At 41.3% G+C, this 20,630-nt stretch overlaps 1 protein-coding gene across 34 annotated transcripts in view; it reads right to left on the reverse strand.

Annotated features, from left to right (window-relative positions):
• The window catches only part of kcnma1a (potassium large conductance calcium-activated channel, subfamily M, alpha member 1a), a 139,405-nt gene that overhangs the window by 39,471 nt on the left and 79,304 nt on the right, over positions 1-20,630 (reverse strand). For 20 of the 34 annotated variants that reach the window (XM_028988349.1, XM_028988384.1, XM_028988364.1 and 17 more), the window contains 11 exons: positions 19,092-19,183; positions 12,835-12,945; positions 11,858-11,963; positions 11,664-11,746; positions 10,556-10,625; positions 10,265-10,420; positions 5,786-5,895; positions 5,555-5,623; positions 4,576-4,587; positions 1,995-2,081; positions 744-820 (listed from right to left, as the gene is read on the reverse strand). In XM_028988349.1, coding sequence (XP_028844182.1) covers positions 744-820; positions 1,995-2,081; positions 4,576-4,587; positions 5,555-5,623; positions 5,786-5,895; positions 10,265-10,420; positions 10,556-10,625; positions 11,664-11,746; positions 11,858-11,963; positions 12,835-12,945; positions 19,092-19,183 — 973 coding nt within the window. Of the gene's footprint in view, positions 1-743; positions 821-1,994; positions 2,082-4,575; positions 4,588-5,554; positions 5,624-5,785; positions 5,896-10,264; positions 10,421-10,555; positions 10,626-11,663; positions 11,747-11,857; positions 11,964-12,834; positions 12,946-18,914; positions 19,007-19,091; positions 19,184-20,630 lie in introns of all 34 variants that reach the window. The other 14 variants (XM_028988377.1, XM_028988367.1, XM_028988376.1 and 11 more) reach the window with 3 other exon arrangements.

Consider the following 20,630-nt stretch of genomic DNA (forward strand, 5'->3'; position numbering starts at 1 on the left):
CCTACCAGTAGCCAGATTTACGAGTCTCTAAAATAGTGTCATTTTTTTTCTTTAGGGAAGTTATGTTATGGAAAGAGGATGGGTGGGAAGGTGTGGCCTCTGGAGAGACGTGCTGCTGGTGGAGGGGCAGAGTTACTTTGCCTTTTATTTTTCCACCCGACTGGGGCCATCAGCTGGCGCAGCGAGCTGACAAGTAGCTTCTTCAGCCTCGCTAATCACGTCAGTACACCTTTCCGTCTGCGCCGCGTGCCCTTCATTAGCATGCTGACGGGGGGCGTACTCCGCCTTGCTCATGCAATGAGCTGGGATGGCTTTATTTGTGTCTCACACACTTGACCAGCACTTGACAGTGCTGGTCTGGGTCTGTTTCTGCTCAGTCACTTATCTGTCTGAGGCATTTTATTAGCATGGGGGGGTCTGGTGCGCTAAGTACTGAGGCACAATGGTTGCACATGAAAAATCTATAACCAAAAATATTATGAAATAAAAATAAATAATAAAAGAAATTAAAATTAATGAATCAGAGCTTTTCTTAATGAGAACATTGGTGTACATACAAAAATACAACTTATAATACAATGTATAATACAACTTGAGTAGTTGGATATAAATGCTGTTTTGAGCTGTTGAGGGAATGGGCTAATCAAACAAATTCAGTCATTTGAAGGCTATTCTATTGAGAGAATGTCAAAAGAATGTGTTAACATGGAGAGCGGTATGAGAGTAAAGGTGTGAGTACTCACGTCTTTTGCAGCCACACTTTTTGATCCGTTTAGGATCTGTGATGTCATCGTGACAAGCTTTGCAGTAGAAAAATGCTCTGAGAAAAGCATAGAAATTGACAAATTCCTTAATTCACACTGATCACTAACCCATAATCATAGCAATATGCACAACAGAATTAATTATTGATGCTAAGATCTTAGTAAATGGGCGACCCTTAGTGTTATGGCAAACTGACCTGATCTTACAGCATATTAAATAGCAACTTTAGATGAATTGTATTACATCTGATTATAATTATTGGCCTGATAAGTTCAGGAAGAAGTCTTTCCTGACACATACCTAAGAATTTTGGCAATACTAATAAAGGACATTCAGGGGAATATCTTGGTAGCATTATGAAAAATGTAGCGCATAGGGAGTGTATGTTAATGTCAAAGTCAATTAGAATTTAATCTGTCTGCATGTTTGGGTTGGTAGTGGGAATGATGTTGAGGCAATAAAACATTTCACATTTGTAATGTCCACTAAGTTTGTGGTGCATTACAGGAAAATAAAGAAAAATGGGTGAAGAAGGAAGGAAACTGACCTTATTCTATACTCGCACAGTTAAATCCTACAGAATGAGGAAGTGGGGTGCATAATAGATTTACCATAAAGGGTTCTTCCTATTTCAAATTTTGCTTAAAAAACCTAACCAAGATAAGACAAACAAACATCTACACCAACAAATAGGGCTGAGTGGGTATTTACATTAGCAATGCACTACATCTTATATGACGGTCATCTTTCAAAACATGTACATTTTCAATCAAATGAATGAATGAACATACATTTCATATTAGCCTTTAAGAAGCAGGTGAAACCCCACTTGTTCAAAAAGTATTTCAGAATCTATCACTTATACACGCACATGCACACACCGCACAAATAAAAAATAAATAAATAAAAAACAAATAAGTGTGTGTGTGTATATATTTATTTATTCTTCGTCTAGCACTTAATTTCCGAGCATGTTCTTTTTCTGACAAGTTAGGCCTTATCAGTGCTCTTAGTCTTGTAAACTCAAAATCTATAGAAATCGAATGAGAATTGCTGGTGTCTTCCTCTTGTAAGTCGCTTTGGACAAAAAGTAAAGTACAGTACAATAATCATAATTATCTTGCTGTGAAGCCTTAAGTAAAAGACTTAAACAATTCAGGAGGAGGAGGAGGTGAATGGAGCTGTGCGCCAGGTTGTGGAGTGTTACCGTGATGGTGAGGGGGGATTACCTCTTGACTTCTTTGGCGTCACTGGCAATAAAGAATCCTAATGTACCTTCCTGCATCTTTACATGGTTCCCGGGGTTGATGAGGATGCTGTCATGATCAGAGAGGAAGATTCACGTCATTCACCTTCGACCCTCACCTCCTAAACACTCAAATTGCTCTAATCAAGAGGAATGGTACCGTACGCACACAATCGCCCTCTACTCTGCAGTGGAGAGATGTGTGCCTTGCACACTGCCTCCTAATATTCATCTGAGATAGGATATATACAACCAACCTTTCTGAGGTTTTTTGTTGATTCGTTTTTTTTTTTTAACCATTGGGCTCCACACAAAAGAAAGAAATGCAAAACAGCACAATGGTCAATTTTAATTCTTTTTCTCTGGTTTTGAGTACAGGGAGAAAGAGGGACAAAAAGAATTAAAATTGTTTTTTTCTTATGGGGTGTGATTCGAGTCGAGGCATTCGGATTCAGGTTATTTTGTTCAAGCAGAATGATCACCGGCATTAGAACTCGACACTGGAATGCGAGGGAATGAACAAGCACAGTGTAACGATGCCGCATCAGGGCATCCCTGAGGAAGTGCACAGCAGCTAACTTCCCGGTTACACCCATTCACCCAGTCATACAGATTACAAACCTGCATTCCAAATCAACTAATAACTTCCAAAAAAAGCCAGCTAGCATTGGTCAGCAACCTGCTACTAATTGTCTGCCATCATGTGTTATCTGTGTCATAATGACAGGGCAAATGTCAAGTCAACATTCTTGGGGCACTGTAGAGAATGCAGTCACCACAATTAGCAGTGCTGAAGGTCACAAGTGAGAAAAGTTATCTGGGTTCACTGTATCATTCCCCATTAATTAGACTGAGACAGGACGACAACGACACAGTCATTAATGGTTGCCTGTGGTTAGGAATCATCAATGATATTAGTTTAGACCGGAACACTGGACAGACACCTGGCCTTGGTATGGAACTATGGCCACCAAGCCCAGAGGAAAGTGAAGGACCTAGCTGAGCTGCCTTGTGGGGGAAGGAAAAAATTAGGCAGTACTAAATAAGCCATTTACAATAAAATGCCAGAGAATAAGAAATGAAATATTTTCATTTTTATCAGTTCTCTTTCTTCTGGGCTCAACATATAATGTATGTTAGGGTTTACACCAATAGAACGTAAAAAAAAAAAGAAACATGGGGTGATTTAATCTGTACAAAGCAGTTATTTGTATTGTATTTGTATCCATTGGAATTCTATTTTTATTGTTTCAATGATAATTATACTAAACTGCATTTGTTTTTTTAAGTGATTAAATGCCCCCTCAAAGTACAGAAGGTGACAAGGGTGCACCGGGCATGCTGGTCAGGAAGTAAAAAAAGATTACCCATTCACGACAAAACCAAATGAGTTTGCTCCCCACATCTGAGATTTTTCACAAGGCCACATGCACAGCTTCCTTGCAAAAATTTTCAATGACTGGTGCGTTACAGATTGAAAACCTCACACTGTGGGGGAAACAAGGCAGGCATGGAACAATCACATGACAACGGTGTTAAGGCATGCTGTTACCAAGAGAGTGACAATGTTCATTTTACAAAAAAATAAATAAAAAAATAGAGAGAACAGGGCCAGCCACTACTGAGCAGAACGTAGATGCAAACTGTTGCAGTAACTTCTGTGCAGTTGGATTGTTGTTGTAAAAACACCAAACTGACAGGAAGTGACCTCGCCTCACGAACATCTACTCAAGGACACACAAGCACTAGGGAACAGGATGAATGACAGTGACACAAGCACATGGACGAACACAAATTTGGCAAACATGAAGTCATGACAAATGTCATTCAGCCCCTCACACACACACACACACACACACACACACACACACACACACACACACACACACACACACTCGCTCAGTGACAACACACTACCAGAGTGATAATGAAAGGCAGGAATGGAAAGGATGGGAGAGCCTGCATGACGTCAGTGAGAATTTGGATAGAATCTCTGACATCCAAATGATCATTCTTCATGCCTTTTGTGTGTGAGAGAGCTGGCGTGGTGTGTTTTAAGCGCTGCTTATGAAGCGGTGTTCACATTAACCGTAAACCTCCTCATCAACAGCCCTCATTCTGGCTCTGAAGGAAAGAGACAGACGCCGCCCCTGACTTGGGAGCTCTGGCTGCGTCGTATGAAATGAACCATGAAGTACTTTGTTGATGGTGAACGAAGGGGGAGACACAATTAGTCTTAGCAGGCACTGACACACATACAGCTGACGGACACTGAAAAAGAACGTAAGTGAGAGTGGGACACTGGGACACTGAAAATAACAAAAAACATAACTGCAAATTCACATGAAGAGTGTATTAGTGTATGACACAGAGACAAATGACAAATCAAATGGAAAAAGCTACTCTCTCTGCCTGCAAAGAAGTTAGTGCATTAAGGACAATCAGTCACATAGAGAGGTGAGAATCTGGTCAGATTGAGAAAGGAATTGGTACAATAGCCTTAATTTAATCCGAGAGTTGGAGGATCTAAAGTGGATGGAGGTAAGATAATGAAGAGGGCATACCGCTTTCGGCTTCTGCAAACAACAAGAAAACATTTCAAATCAAACACTTGCATGGCGTCATGGACGTAAAAAAAAAAAAAAGAGGTGACAGAAGTGTTAATAACTTTTAATATCTCCACAATAAGACATTGAAGAACAAATGCACTGTACTGTGGCACTAAAAGAGGACAAAACACTTGAACGTCTGCGTCTAGGTTTGAGGCCAGTCTGTCTATAGGCAGAACTGGGGGGTCTGCTGACATGAAACTAAGAAGACATTTTTTTAGGATATGACAAAATATTTATTAAAATTATAAAATATTTTATTTTTTAAATAGTTTTAATATGCACTACAGTATCATAGTATCACAATGCTACTGTAGAAGTAACAATAGTGCATTCTGGGGACAAAAAGAAACTTAATAAATGAATGAATTGGAAAAAAATGGAATCTGAATTTGGGATGTTCAGCAAAGTGTGAGGTTAAACTGCCAGTCTTGTCCATTCAAATGCCACACTCAGTCTCAGGTTATTAGTAGGCGTTGAGGTAAGCAATAAAATGCATTAGTATGACTATTAATATACAATACAGGAACACTGGACATAGGAAGTGAGCACAGAAGGAAGGTTTGGCAAATACAGATTCCTGAGAAACTAAGTACTTCATGTTATTGGCAGTGACCATGGCACTACGCTGTGTTTACGGCATGTACTCTATTGATGACAGACACCTCTCTCGAAGAGTTTGGCCCACATCAAGAGATCATATTGAGTTCTGGCAGATGACAAATCGCACACCTCCCTTATATATTACACACTGCTGCATTATGGCACTTGCAGAAATACAACGTTAACATGAGACATTTGCACATTTCCAAACTGCACTCTTCAACTATGTTCTAAGATTCTGATGTGAATCTGAAAAATTGCATCCCAGTGAACACATTCAACAACCAATATATCCACACACAACATATAGCAGACAGAAAGGAAGACCAACCTGCTTTCTCTCTGCTCCGACTTGTATTCAATTGCAATTAACAACAACTTGAGCTTCACATAGCACAGCCTAGGACAGAAACAAGACACATTTAACATCCACACATATATACAGTAACTGTTTGACCTTTTATACTGGCATAAATTGGTTACTTTGAGACAACAACACATTTCTGAACAATAAAACCAACCCTGTAAACTCTTCTGACTTGAGAAATTGAGCCTCACTTACTCACAAACTGTGGGAAAGGAAAGGCCCACAAAGGCACTGGACAGGTACTCTGTGTACATTTCATTGGCCACTCCTTCAAGGTAATACTTCTGCCACGTGTCCTCTTCAATCTGAGGAGTCAAGACATAAAGTTCACTCTATGCATTCAGACACTGTTCCTGCTCCCATTCTTTACATTGTGTGTGCAGTAACACAGAAACAGTTTTTTTTCCACAGTATGGAGCTGCAGATGCGATGAAAGCACATGTACCTGCAGATACTACACTGTACAGTATGTGGTACTATCAGTGTTGGGGACTAACTAGTTTGGCGTTACATAATTTAATTCCAAATGTTTTATTGTAATCCATTACAGTTCCTGGAGGAATTACAGTTACCAATTGAAAGATTCATGATAATAATTTTACGTAATATTGTATACAAAACCTTGCCGATATGTTTAATGATAGTGTTGTAGAATGAATCATGGGAGTGGTATTTGTGTCAGTAAGTGCTCAGTGCCCATTGACTTTAAAAATTCCAATGTCAGTTGAATGTGACAAATTGCCAGCCCTAACATCAAACCTGCTGGAGCTGGACTGTTTCCTGCCACTGAAAGCCATCACTAAAGGGTTAAAGCCAGAGTCTGCCATTATAAAGTAAAGGGACGGGTGACAGCATTTCTATTGATAGTCAGCATCCGCCATTATTAAGTAAAGAGATGTTTTTACAGTGAATGGGTGCTGGTTTACTGGGACAGTGGAAGGGCGAAGAGCATTCAATGCTCTTGAATGTTATATGTTTGATTTAGCAGTGGTTTATAACTGTATGATCTTACAGTTAAACGAGGCCTGAAGAATGACCTTGTGGTGGCCATTATTATATTATCTTTATTAAATGGATCAATTATAATTATATCAAAGTATGATCTTTGATTTTTAAATTATACCATATAAGTTAAAGTAATTAAGGTCATTTTTTGCCAATTTAATGGCACCATGATCCAGAATAATTCTCATTATCAATGGAAAATCATCACTCACTCACTTTCCATAAATGCTTAACCCTGTTACTCAGTGTCACACACACATGTTCAATTTAGAGATGCCAGTTCACATGCAGCGTACATGCCTTTCGACGATGGGAGGAATTCATTGAACCCGGAGGAAACCTTCGCCAACACAAGGTCTGAGCCAGGATTCAAACTCACAACCTTGGACTTTAAAAAACATGGATCCCCGCATTGCCTGTTTTAATCATTTTTAAATAAAAATGTCAGATTTACTATAAATGAAAATATGAACCAGACATGTTCATTGCAGCTTCATGAGAATCCCCTATAAACACCACAGCACCAACATTGATGGACAGCTACAAAAAAGGCCTGATGAAGTGCCTTAATTTTACCTTAAGGCATTAACGAACTGCCTCTGCATCTCTGTAGAGTACACACACAAGTTTGAACACATCACAAGTGCACTGAGCGCACACACTCGCACAGTACGAGCTGTTTCAGAACTCAGATCCCAGTACTCGCTGTCTTCATCATATCCTCATTACAGACTCTGCAGAGCTGGGGTACTGGAGGCTTTGATAAGAGACTGAGCCATTAGCCAACCTCCCCTGCTCTGCAGTCTGACAGCTCGGGGCTTTAAAGCAAGTGCCACAGTGCACCATCACAGACTGCCACTACAGAGGGGGCTGCTTCTCCATCTGCAGCCCACCCTCCCCAAAAAAGAAAAAGAGCACTGCACTTTGGGGCAGGGATCTCTAAGGACGGCACTAATAGAGAAGAGGGACCTGTCATTTGATGGCACCCACTTAGTCTCGGTTCCCTAAATTAGCTCACGTGTCTGCAGCACTCCTGCCAGCTGCTCACGTCGGTTCTGTAGGCGTTTAGGCCTCACATCACCCGGTCTTAATCACATGATGCATTTTACTTATGCATTTTACCGGCCTACCCAACATCCTTAAACCTGGCATGCTGGCATTTACCTACAATTTGTCTTCCTCCGGAATCCCTTTGGCCTTTATACCAATGGCACTGACTGAGATACTGAAGTGATCAAACAATTATTAATAGCAGAATGGAGTTGTCTATGTGTGCCTGAAGAAGTAGAATCTTGTGCCTGATTTCGCATTGTGTACTTAAGTGTGTGTGCAAAAAATGTGGGTGCGAGTATATGGATGTTTGTTGCTAGTCTCTCCCAGTGCCCTTCTGTTCTTGGGAACCCCTTCAAATAAGCTATGCAAGCCTGTCATGAAGCCCAACCCATCCATACACACATCGGACCGCCATACAGATCAAATGAAGCATCATGTGAAGAAGACTTATTTTTCCTAATTTCCTTCATTAGCCAATGTGATTTCAAATATATATCATTATGAGAATAAAAGGAAGCCGAAGCTCCGAAACACCCATTCCGAAATAATCCTGGCCTCTGCATGAATATTTCTGGACAGGCCCACATTGTTGCCAATGAAATTAAAGGAAAGCTTGTTGTTGATTACAGGACATTTTAATTACTCCTCAATCTCCATAATGCTAACTTTTCAAATGTCTCATCATGGAAGTTTTATTTTTTTCCATAATGTGCAAGTAATATTTCATCCTGTGGCGACAGATCTGAGTGTTCTGCTCACCAAAAATGTAAATAATAGAGTCCATATGCCACCACTGTTCCATAGACCCCAAAAGAGCATTCAAACATAACATTTTGGGATTTCTGTGTTTGTTTAAAATTACAGATCACGCAGTGCTATGGGGAAATCACGCAGATGTTTACGTGCCCATTAACAATTAGGGACAAGATGCCTCACTGGGTTTCAGTTTATTGTTGATTGACCAGGGCTAAATCCTACTGCCCTGTTGGCATAGAAATAACGGTCGCTTTTCTCCTCATCCAACACTGTTACTCACACATGAGCCACGGATTTATTCTCTGGCCTCTTGGAAGCAGTCGGCGGATGAGATGCCCAGCGCTCCATACAGCGTTGGGAGATTATCTAGGCATGGGATCAATGCAACAAATATACACTGTACATTTAACTGAATGGATGTATTCATTTGTTATTTGAATAAAAAACACCCTTGTATTTAGCACAGAAGCGCAGATTCACTGCATCCTTTCCAGCAATTTTTGGAAATAATTGTCCAAACCCTTCCAGCACTTTTTAAAGCATGTAAGGTCAATGACAGTGTACTAAAGACACACCTGATATGTCTTGTTTAACAACCATGTGGCTAAATAATATGTGCCAACAGACTATTAATAAAACACTAAGTTACAGTACATCTTCTTATGGTAAAACTTTAACAAAGCACTGTTTTCAAAAACTCAACACTAACTCCAATTGGCTATTATTGGTATTAAGTTCCATATATGGAGACACCAATAAATGACAGCAGATTATTAAAATGTGAACTAGCTGTTCAGTATGCAAGGAAAAATATTACAGAAGTCTTAGTAAATACTGCCCCCTTGTGGTCTACATAAACTGCTAATCCATACTATATTAAAAAGAAGCCCAAACCCAATCAGTTGGCATCTAATTTAAATATTGCCTTCTTGCAATAGGTTGTTTTTTAAAATGCAGACAGTATATCAATGTTTTATGAACAAAAGGTACACAAGTAGAGATGAGAGATTTTGGTGTTGGCGATCTCTGCTGTGTCTTTTTCAGCTTTATGGGGAGAATGATGTACTCAGCAGATGTTTCCACATACCACATTTAAATAGTCATTATAAAGTTATTTGTCATTTTTATGACATGAGAACCATCTCTTCAAAGGACGAGGCCTCCACCTCAACGCCACAAGCTTGACATTGGTCCAGAAAGAAAATCCAGGCATATGAACGTGAACCCACTCCACTGCTCAGCCAGGTCAAGATGAAAAGATGAACATAAAGTGTTGGTGATTTACCTACAAGCTGGCTCTCACTTGTAGCTTGAATGAAATGAGCTGCTATTCGTGACGTTTGTCCCAAACTCTCGGTTTTTGCTTCAATCATTCATCATAAATCTAAGACATTCCTGGTCAGCGAGACAGAACGTGTCTCTGGGGCTGCCGCGGAGCAGCCGGGCTCAGTTTAAGCTAAAAATACAGATGGGCTCGGGTGCTTTACGACCACGAATCAGACACATGTTTCAAATTTCATCCTTATATCACAGCGCTGAGGGGACAGTAAATTCTTCAGAGAGAAAACCACTAATTTACATCCTAGCTTCTATGGTGCCATTGACTCATATAAATTACTTCATAATGGTGACAGAATCGTTGTGTTGCTGTCGTGTGCGAGTCCCAAAATGAGACTGCAGGCAGAAAGATGATGATTTACTAGATAGCGTAATGGCAGGCGTGATTAAAGAAGAACAGGGGACCAAGCGTGAGACCGCATCCACCCATCGTCTGAGGCTTCGCGAAGCTTTAGTGGCAGCAGCCAGCAGGCGGGTTCATGCCTCCCGGACCAGAAGGGGGCTCAGGGAGGCTGACAGTACCTTGATGAATGACCTCATGGAGAAGAGGTTGGCGAGCATGGTGGACAGGCCCTGCGCCAGGCAGCTCTGTGCGATGAAGCCTGCCTTTAGCTCCGCCAGGCAGATTGCATCATCCCCCTCCTTCCAGTTCCAACTGGGAATGTTTAGCAGATGGGCCTGAGAGTCGCAGAGGGCAGAAGTTAAGATGATGGGGTGACAAAGACGTCCTCATAGCATGTGTTGAAAGGACCAACACGGATGTTGCAATTTGTTGAAAAGTTGATTTAAGTTGAGTTAAGGACTTAGGCCTACCTTGTTGTGATATTGCAACATCTGAGTGATGATTCGTATCTTTGGATGGTAATTCTTAATTGATATAACTCTAAAAAAAAAAATTAAACACAAGTTCATAACTCAGCATCCAAAGCATGCATATGTGCGCTGAGATCCTGCTTTCTCTCTGGTCCTCTTTCTAGATCTCGTAAATGGAAGGTGTGGAATTTATTTGCATGTGAAGCTGCTTTACAGCACATTAGACCTTCGTAAAGACAGTTTCACACACACACACACACACACACATCCGATCAACTGCATTTTGTTGTAGATTTCTGGAACGTGCTGTAACCCTCTGCTCTCGGGGTGGGTGATTATACTGCTAGTGTGAAATGATTGTTCCTGCCCTCCTGCTCGGCGGGAGCAGCATAAATCAGTTCCTTCCTCCGATGGGCAGGCCAGCGCTTCGGGGGCCTTTTTCATCGCCTGCCAGGTAAAACATGTGTGAGTGGGTGTGTGCTGCAGGGCTTCACTCATTCGCACCTCATTCTCACACCTGGAAGAAATGACAAGCACTCCACTTCTCAATACCCACCAAAAACACATGCAGAAAGTCTCCACTCTATCCCACTTACGTCAGCTACTCACACACAACTAAACAGGACAAAAAGGTAGTGGTAGCAAACTGATGCTCTAGATTATAAATCTATAATGACTACTAATTAACTACTAACTCAATAGCCGTATCACCCGGTTTCAAATACCTTAAGTAGTAGTAATAAAATACACAGAGTAAAACAGTACATAATACAATACACAATAATAGAAAATTCTAATACACAATTAATTTCCCATATTCCTGAATCTACTACCTACTGTAGCTATCAATTAATACACAATAGTAAAATAGTACATAATTGCACCATGTCTGTGGAAGAATTGCACAGTCACCAAAGCACAAAATGAGGGAAGATTCTTTAGAAGAATAGTGTCCATCCTTCCAGTAGGATAACAGAGACTTGAGAATTCTTTTTTTCCTTCTTGTATCTCATATGTTGCCCACTTCATTGACAATGGCATCTAGTCTGCCAGCACATACGCAGTGGGAAGTCACTGGTTGAAGAACATCAAGCAGAACATGGCCTACCTCATGATATTAGATGCATCCTCAGCGTCTGGGTCTGCACAGTATTTATTGGCAAGAATCAAACAGGCATCCGCTGACTCTATCTGCACATCAGGAACAGGAGGGAAAAAGAGGAAGCGACGAAAAGTTATCTGGGTACGAGAGTGCATCATACACAAAAAGAAAACAGTCATAATTTTTTTTTTACACCGTACCTTAACTCTTGCCAGGTCGTGTGGGTTAAGAACGGATCCTTGGTAGAATTCTACCTGAGTGAAGTGACGTTTGAATAAGGCTTCCAGCTCAAGATTAGGGGAAATACTAACAAAAAGATAGGGAGCAAGTCAGTATTTCACAGTTGTACATAACCAGGAGTCAACAGATCAAAAGAACAATCAAAAACACCTAAAACAATGATTGCATTGCAATAATTTTTTTTATACAGGTTGGGCCAAAAAGTCCCTTAGAGACACTGCATAGCATTTACAGCATTTATCAGACGCCCTTATCCAAGAGAGACTTACAATCAGTACAGGAACAGGGTTAAGTGTCTTGCTCAGGGACACAGTGGTTGTAAGTGGGATTTGAACCTGGGTCTTCTGGTTCATAGGCGAGTGTGTTACCCACTAGGCTACTATCACCCATAGCAAATTATGCATTTACAAAATCTCTGACTGATGCACCAGTACATGTCCTGTAATCTGGCTATAGTCTGACAAAGTGACGCTATTTACATATTAGCATATCCTGACTCTTCAGTATTGAAATCTGGATGGGGCTAAGCTTCAAGCGCTTATCTCCACCTGACAATGTCAGTGGTTGATTTTGATATTCTTTTGCAGCCAGGAGTAAACAGTCTGTTTTAATACATCAATCGTCACATTTCACTGACTGGGTCAGGCATTGGGAAAACAAAAAACTAATTCTGACTGGCCACCAACTAGACTTCTGTGCCAAGTGTAATCTAGACCACTCAAGACATCCTGCTCACTCACAAAGGAAACATATCATGAAATAGTTCATATTCTGCTATTCCGAACAATAACTAATGTCGGTAAACCGCTCTCTGAAGCACTGATCCCAAACGAAGCTTCAGGAATTACCATGCAACATTTTGTCCTCATCGTACGGCCTCCCGTCCGCAGGACATCCAACATTTAAAACTAATGGAAAAAAATGAAAACATACTTACTTATGGAGAAAAACAATTTCTACATTGACATCATCCCTGTCCTTGTGTAGGAAGTCTTTGAGGAAGTTGGAAACACTTTCGAGCGTGATATGACCACAGACCACAATGTGCCTGAAAGGGGGAAAATGCAGCTTAAAAGGGCAATATAAAATTAACCAAAAACCGTGCGTCGCTGAACGAAAGTCATAATAAACCAAAAAAAATTAAAAACAACAAAGTCATGGTTTTTACTTTGTGCCTCTTTCCATTTCAGCAAATATGTTTAACTATATCCTTAAGGACATAAAAAAAACTTAAATCATTTTTTTTTTCAGCTTTCATCTGTTCTCATAACCAAACACATTTCTATATATTTGTCACATGTTCCCAATCTGTGCTCCAGGCCAAACCGAATCTTTGTGATTGAGTGCATGTTAACAGTGATGTGTGGATGTGGAGCGTTACAGGGGGAGGGTCGACAGCGTCCCTTGGTCTGGGTTCTGCTAAACGTTCAGTGAATGATTCAGGGCACTCTGACGTCTTCCTGGACCAACACAGCAGTTTCATTTGTAGGATGTAACAAACAGTGCAAACGAGTGATTTGAGGAGGCAATTTGGGATACACAGGACTGCAGCTGAGGTCATGCCCCTTTGGAGATCTTCAGACTTTACATGCAGTTTCGTAAAAAAACTGCTTGAAGGCCATAAGCAGAGATCTACCTCTGCTCTACTGTCCATAGCCCACTGGCTGGGTCACTGAGGGTGAACCAAACTCCCTCAGCTCAGGGAAACATCTTTTAATCTTCATGTTATTGTTCATAAAGCTGAGGGGGGTCACAAATAATAAGGGCTGATTAATTTCTAAATGAGAGGAGCCATCAGGATAAATTATGTTCTACCATAAGATGAAAGCTTTTTTATTACTGTTCTGGTGGCTCATAATATTGCAGGTCTGGAACATTTCCCCCGCAGTTGAGTCATAGTGAGCAAAGGGCGCAGCTTATTTATCCTTACACAATGCCCCCTGTACCCCTGCAATATGGCATAATCACAATGTTTCGTTAGCGGACCAGGGGGCGGAGTCGGGAGACATTAGCAGCTGTCACTCACACGCTGGGATCAGAGCGTCGCCGTGACTGGTGCACGCAAACGACCCCACAGGCCACTGTGGTCAGGTCTGATGAGTAATGCACCTCAGTGGTAATCAATCTAAATCTGTCCAAAATGGCCCCTCCCGCTGACCCCAAGCAGCGTGTGCTCACTGGCTTACGTGCGGAAGGGCCTGGGTGCGAGTTCACAGGTGCGTGGGTGTATTGTGACAAAACACACAAAGCACTTGTGTGTGTGTGTTTTTTTCTGTTTTCAACGTCAAATGTTGCCAAACAGCAGGCAGACTGGCCGGGGGGTGGAGTTGTGATATAAACACCGTTGTGCACATGGCAGGGTCTGGATGCTATTGAACTTAATGATCTTCACAGATCCCCCTCGGAACTAAACGAGCAGTGATAATTGTACGGTTGGCCATCCTCAGGAGGGAGCGAGGGCCCGTCTCTTCTCCATTCGTCGCAGCCGCTGATGGCTTACTAAACGGAGCCAACTGGGGCCCCACCAGAGACACATGTCGATTTAACAAGAGCCATATTAATCACGTTTTCCCTACTCATCAATGTCTTCTTCAGACACGAGGGTTGGGTTTTTACTGTAAAAGTGCATTAGAGGCAGCTAGGGTGCGCCCAGTCTGCAGGAGAGTCGACCTCAGACACGCTGTCTCCCCGTAGGATGGGCGACACGCCCGTGTTTTCCACATTCGTGATGACAGTGTACACGCCATTGTACGAAGTGTGTAGTCAGTCAATACTGAATTATACATAAAATACAACACTAGGCCTATATCAGCAAAAACTCCATTAATGGAACATGAAACTGAAACATGGATGGGCTGTCAGTAGAGTAAATTGGATTTGTTCTAAAACTGACAGAAGGTTATTAATCCTACCTATTCTTAATACCATATTACTAATCCTATATCATCATTCTACTATCAATACTTCAATTGATGGGCTTGTGTTAAAATGTTCTGTAAAATCAGTTTTTTCACATTTGGATAAAAAAAAAAAAAAAAAAATTGGAAGATGTCAACAGTCTAAACAAGATGAAATTGTCACAAAGAACCATTCAGCTTTGCAGTAGGGTGAGGGGTCATTCAAGCTGAATCAATGACATCTCAGTGGGTCCGCTTATTAACATAACCTTAATTCAAGAACCCCTGGTATTATCAGGAGTGACAATAAAAGCAATGAAAGATTTTCTTGAATCATTTCATCCATTGCAAAAAACAAGTAAATGACTCTACTACAGGACTAAGAAAAGAATAGATGGGGTCCGGAACCTCAGATCCCACAGCTACAACAAAAGCAGCTGCTTTTCCTATTTCCTACAAGAGCCATCCTTCCTCCATGTCTATTCGTGATTGGATGACAGGGAGCAGCCGGTCCATGGTTCAGTTTCATGTCCCAATCCTTGGTGTGAACTGAGGCCCATGTCATGGATGGCTTCTGTTTTCTGCAAAGCTACTTAGTGCCAACTGATCTCTGGCTCTATAGAATTAAAACTGAGACCTAATCAACCAATGACAAAAAATAATGTTGACGGATAACTGTAATATTCGAACTGTTTTAAGTGTACGTAAAGTTAAAATAATTTTGATTATATATAAGGACAGATTTGTCATCCCTATAACAAAGCATATGACTAGGACGACATTCATAACAGAGAAAAGCACAAAGTGGAAAGGACATCTGGGATACAACAGACTTTGTGAAACAAATGTTACACAACGGTTCAACAGGCAGTCTTTAAAACATGCAGAAACAACACCAGCAAACACACAACAGCAACTCGTCCAGCATGCTATTTCAAGCATGCTGAGCATTTCAACAACATGTATTTAAACATGTCCACCACAAATCGAAAGAAAAGAATACTGCAAAAAAGAAAAGCAGCTCGAACATCAGCACCAGCAGCTACACCAATGATACTGCTCTGATCCTTACTTTCTTCTGCTAGTGAGGGGCACTGAACATCACACGCTTCCAGAGCTGCAAGAAAACTTTCCATGCTGAATTACTGCTGTTGGACAATAAAGCAACCCGCACATTTTTTATGCCAGTGATCCTCCGTAGCTGGGTTATACTGTGGTGGGACACGGGCTCAGTAGGTTTCTGACAGCGTGGATCACAGGATGCAACACAAAGCTCGCAATGTCAAAATAAAATCTATATTCTTCATTTCCACATGAGGTACTAGAAGCTCTACAGTACAATAAAAAATATTTTGGAATTGTCAAATGAAGACTTTAGATTTTTAGATTTTAAAGCATACTACGTAATGAAATATTGTTTCAGAACAATAGGGGATTATATGAAAAAACGTCAAGAAAAATGGACTATACGAGACCTAATAAATTATGCTTATTAACAAAAGAATACAAAAGTCATATATGCACTATTTAAATGCATTATTTGAAGTCTCTCTAAACGTAAACTTTTTATTTATTCAGCAAGTAGCTCCGCAGTATCAAAGAATCAATTAATAGGTTCAGTTGATATTAGTAGTCTTGAAAAGTAGCCATAAAATTAGCTTTGGACTACAGTCCTCAGTAGTTAACTAGACAGGGTGACAAGTTAAAATGTTACATCAACCACTCATTCAACAGATTGTTAACAGTGGAATGCTTTTTTTAATAAGCAATGTGGAATGAAAGTATTTCATATATATTAGTTGCAGTTATCTAACTATTGAATAAAGAAGGACGACTGCTTAAAAAAAAAAAAACAAGCAGGAATTGAAACTGTGACAAATGTGTATTTGACATATTTTTAAATGATCAAGAACCCAACTTTCTCATTCATGGAAGCCTAAGACAGGTCTGCACGTCTGGGCCTTTTGATCTTCCTCCTGCCATAAGACACGGGGCCACAACACTAATCGCTAATCAAAGTGCTGCAGCAGAACAAATACTGTAACGTAAGCGAGCTTCGCGTTGAGCTGAGCCCCTGATCTATTCCAGATTAGGCCACATGCGTGTTTTATTAGAGTCTGCGCATACTGCTCACTCCGAGGTGCATGATATCAGGGTTCACGTTAGGTTTGTGGCGTGTTACTCGCTAGGGTGCTCGCCTCACATCAGGAAGAGCCGCCCTGATCTCTGTCACCGAGGCCGGCAGGCATTGTGTGCGACGCTCGGCGGCAGGGCGGGGAACCAGCTACAGTGCCCAGCCACGTTCACCCGTGCCTTTGATGGACACACAGATGGTGACCTCATTGTCTTGCGGTTTTACTGACCTTTTCAATCACTGCCATCTTCACTCAACCAGACTCGATTACAAAAAAGAAGAGTGGGAGGTTAATGAGACGCACTGTCATATTAAAGTTTTGGGAACGCAGGACCCCAGATTTAACAAGCGTGGCTCAAAAAGCCAGCAGCACGGTCCAAGCCACAACGCTCTGCACTAATAGTGAATCCACTAGCTCAAAGTCCCACATAAATATCTAATAAGTTCAGATGTATTTTCAGATCTGTTCACTACTGATGGGACTGTGCCATCGTTAATGAAATATCTGTTCTGCAGCAACGCAGCAAAAGTAATTCCGATTACATCCATACAAAATCTATTTTCAGCTTCGCTCAGATTCTCAAGAAAGATATGCGGTGTCACAATAACGAAAATACATTGTGACACGTCGGATTTATTCCTGGAGTCTGGATTTATCCATTCATAAGTGCACACTCACGTACATATTTAAACAATAATGTGAAGCCTGGTACCAGTCTTTGTCCTTTGGCGAGTGAACTGGAAGCCCTGTACCTCTAATTACAACCACATGCATGCATGGCCAGGAACAGAGAGGCGAGGGAGAGAGAGTCAGTGGTTTTGACAAGCTCTTCTCTCAACACCAGGCTACAAATCCAAACGCCGGGCCCCGGCCAAACATAACATTTCATCAATCTTGTTCCACTGACAGGCGAGCGGCATCAAACAGAAAGTGTGGGGGGGAGGGCTTCTAATGGCTTTTTCTCTGTAGAGGATCTGCCCTCAAACTAAGACGATGAAAGCTGGATGTGAGCAGAGGGGCCTGTTTTACGCACGGACAGAAAGCGAGAGGAAAAGCGATCTCTGCACTGCTGTGGCAGCTATGCTGTAAATGGGGGAGACATCGGTGTGCTGATGATAGGGCCGAGTTTGAGCCGGAAACGAGTGGAAGTTTCAGAATAGCCACATACACATTCAGGGGCGACCTCTGGGACAAAAAAGAGGGATTAGAAAAAAAAAAGTACGGCTCCACAAACGGGTACAGAACAAAGTAACCAGGCGGACAAAAAGCAAGCCAAGTGCAATTGAGAGCTTCCAATATGGGAGCTGTGAGGCATCCAGGCATTCGCTCAGGGTGTGGGAGCTGACTGAAGATCAGGGCCAGATTCATGTCAGACAGCGATGAGGCGATGGACAAACACCCCGGCTTTTCCCACCACATGCACAGCGCTCGGAAAAGCCAGCAGAGCTCAAGTCACCAGAAGACATGCAATTACAATAGCCAAAAGAAACAAACTCAAGAAGTCAATGAACAAAAGAAAGAAGAAAGAAAGAGACAAATGAGAATAACGTATGATATATATGGGGAAATACCCATAATGCCATTGCAGCATTTTATTTTTAGTCAGGATCTACTCCTAGAAGCGTTTCATAGGGTTTTCATGACTTGTTCTGTGTATTTAGGAAGTTGCAATAATTACAGAAGCATGAGGTCAATTGGACTAAAGCTTGTAATTGAAAAAAGAATCAAGTAGTCATGAAAGCTCTAGTGTTTAGAATGAACTGAAAAAGCAGCAGATAGGACATGTTAAAGAAAAGAAGCCACAGACACAATGAGCAAAGGGCATGGACATGTGCCTCTCATGGCCAAGGTCTCCAGTCACTGTGTGACACTTTTCCATCTGATATAATTTCTGCACAGATCATACGGCACCCTCCCACTTCTGAGAGAGTTTTTTTTTTTTTTTTTTCGTCACACAACCACACCTTGTCTGGATTTTGACTTACTTTCTGCCTCGGGTCGAGTTATAACTCCCTCCGTATTTCTTCCGATTAAGGATGAGAGCAGCAATTTCTGGCACGTAGCGAGCAAACATGGCCTACATGCATGGAACAGAGAAACAAAGAGGCATGCAGAGAGGGGTCTACTGCGGCCGAGGCAGCAGAGCCTCCCGGAATACTTACTTTCTCCCATTAACCGCACTATAGGAACCACCATATTTCTTGCGGTTTCCTATTAACTCTATGATTTCAGGGACGTAGCTGGCAAACATGGCCTAAGGAGAAGATAGGAGACAGAAGAAGAGACTAAAAAAGATAGGCCAACGCCGGGGGTGTTGGAAGGGACCCTAATTCACAGATTCCAGAGAGACTAGAAAAGTTGAGAGAAGTGCATATAGTGTTAAATGACTAGTCATTAGGCCAGGAGGCATCCTATAAAAGTGTGGACCCCCTGGCATGAAATAATAATAATAATAACCATAATAATAATGATGATAATAAAAGTATAAATTAATTACTTTTATCAAAGATTTTTCTTTTCTTGGTCTTGAATTAAGATATAAAAAGAAGCACAAATAAAGGCTGCTGACACCTGTCATTGTGTGACAGATAAAAAAAAATGTTTTTCCTTTTCTTTTAGAAAAATAAAAACTAAACTTAAAAAAACGACCTATGTGCCATGTTTTGTCCAACAAACACTACACATGTGGCAGGTTGATTTGAATAGTTCAGCCTGATGATCCACAGCTGCAAAATGCATTAAGACTCATTAGTATGGCTGCGAAATGAGCTGGATGCATTTTGCAAAGGTTCACAGCCCCTATGTCCTAGACTCCACTGCTGCCTCTGCTATCCCATGCTGCATTCCTGTGAGGACTGGCAGGGCCACTCTTCCCTGCACTTCAGCACTTCCCGAGGTAATAATGAATTATGACGTTAGCTTGATCTGAGTGGATGCTTTTACAGCCGTTCCATGCTGAACTCATTAATTGGGCTCTGATAGAAAGCAGACAATGCAAGCTGTGCTACACTTAAAGGCTTCCAGGCCTTCCCAAATGGGGAAAAGGAATGAAATGATAAAAAATGCTCTGGAAAATCCCTGTGACACATTAAACAGCTGAAGGGTATCTTATTTTTTGCAATATGGTCTGCATTAATGTGCGGTGGTGTTCGTGAGCTTGTGCTCTGGCAACTATGCTGACTGCTTATGCCATCTTAGGTGAGCTATACTAGTTTCCAGTTCCAAAAGGACCATGAAGACTCTAGGCTATGCTCAGAACAGCTAAGCAATGTTGTTTGGTGACACACTCTATGTTACTTTTAGAGAGCATGCTGAGGGTTAAGGCTTCCCTGTGCTGAGTCTTTAGGGTATGATGTGTTAGTTTGTGAAAACAAAATGATCTGTTGACTGTATGGTAAGCATTCATCATGTGCTGTTTTGCTTTAGAGACTGTGCTGAGTGTTAAGGCTGTGAGGTGTTAAGTCTAGACAGTGTTGTAAGTGGTATTCCTGTGCCATGTTGTTTGCAGGATCTAAGCTGTATTATGTGTGTACACTGTGCTGTGTTGTTTATGGACAGGCTTTAACCCTGCACTGTGTTTTTAGGTTGTGATGTGTGGCTACTGAGTGTAAAAGGCTGTGCGATTATTTGCTGACAGTGTTTGTATGCATTAATCCTGTGATGTGTTCATTTACGAGACAATCTGGAAAGCGTATAAGTAT

The sequence above is a fragment of the Denticeps clupeoides genome, chromosome 8 (assembly GCF_900700375.1).
Source record: "Denticeps clupeoides chromosome 8, fDenClu1.1, whole genome shotgun sequence".
Taxonomy (NCBI): domain Eukaryota; kingdom Metazoa; phylum Chordata; class Actinopteri; order Clupeiformes; family Denticipitidae; genus Denticeps; species Denticeps clupeoides.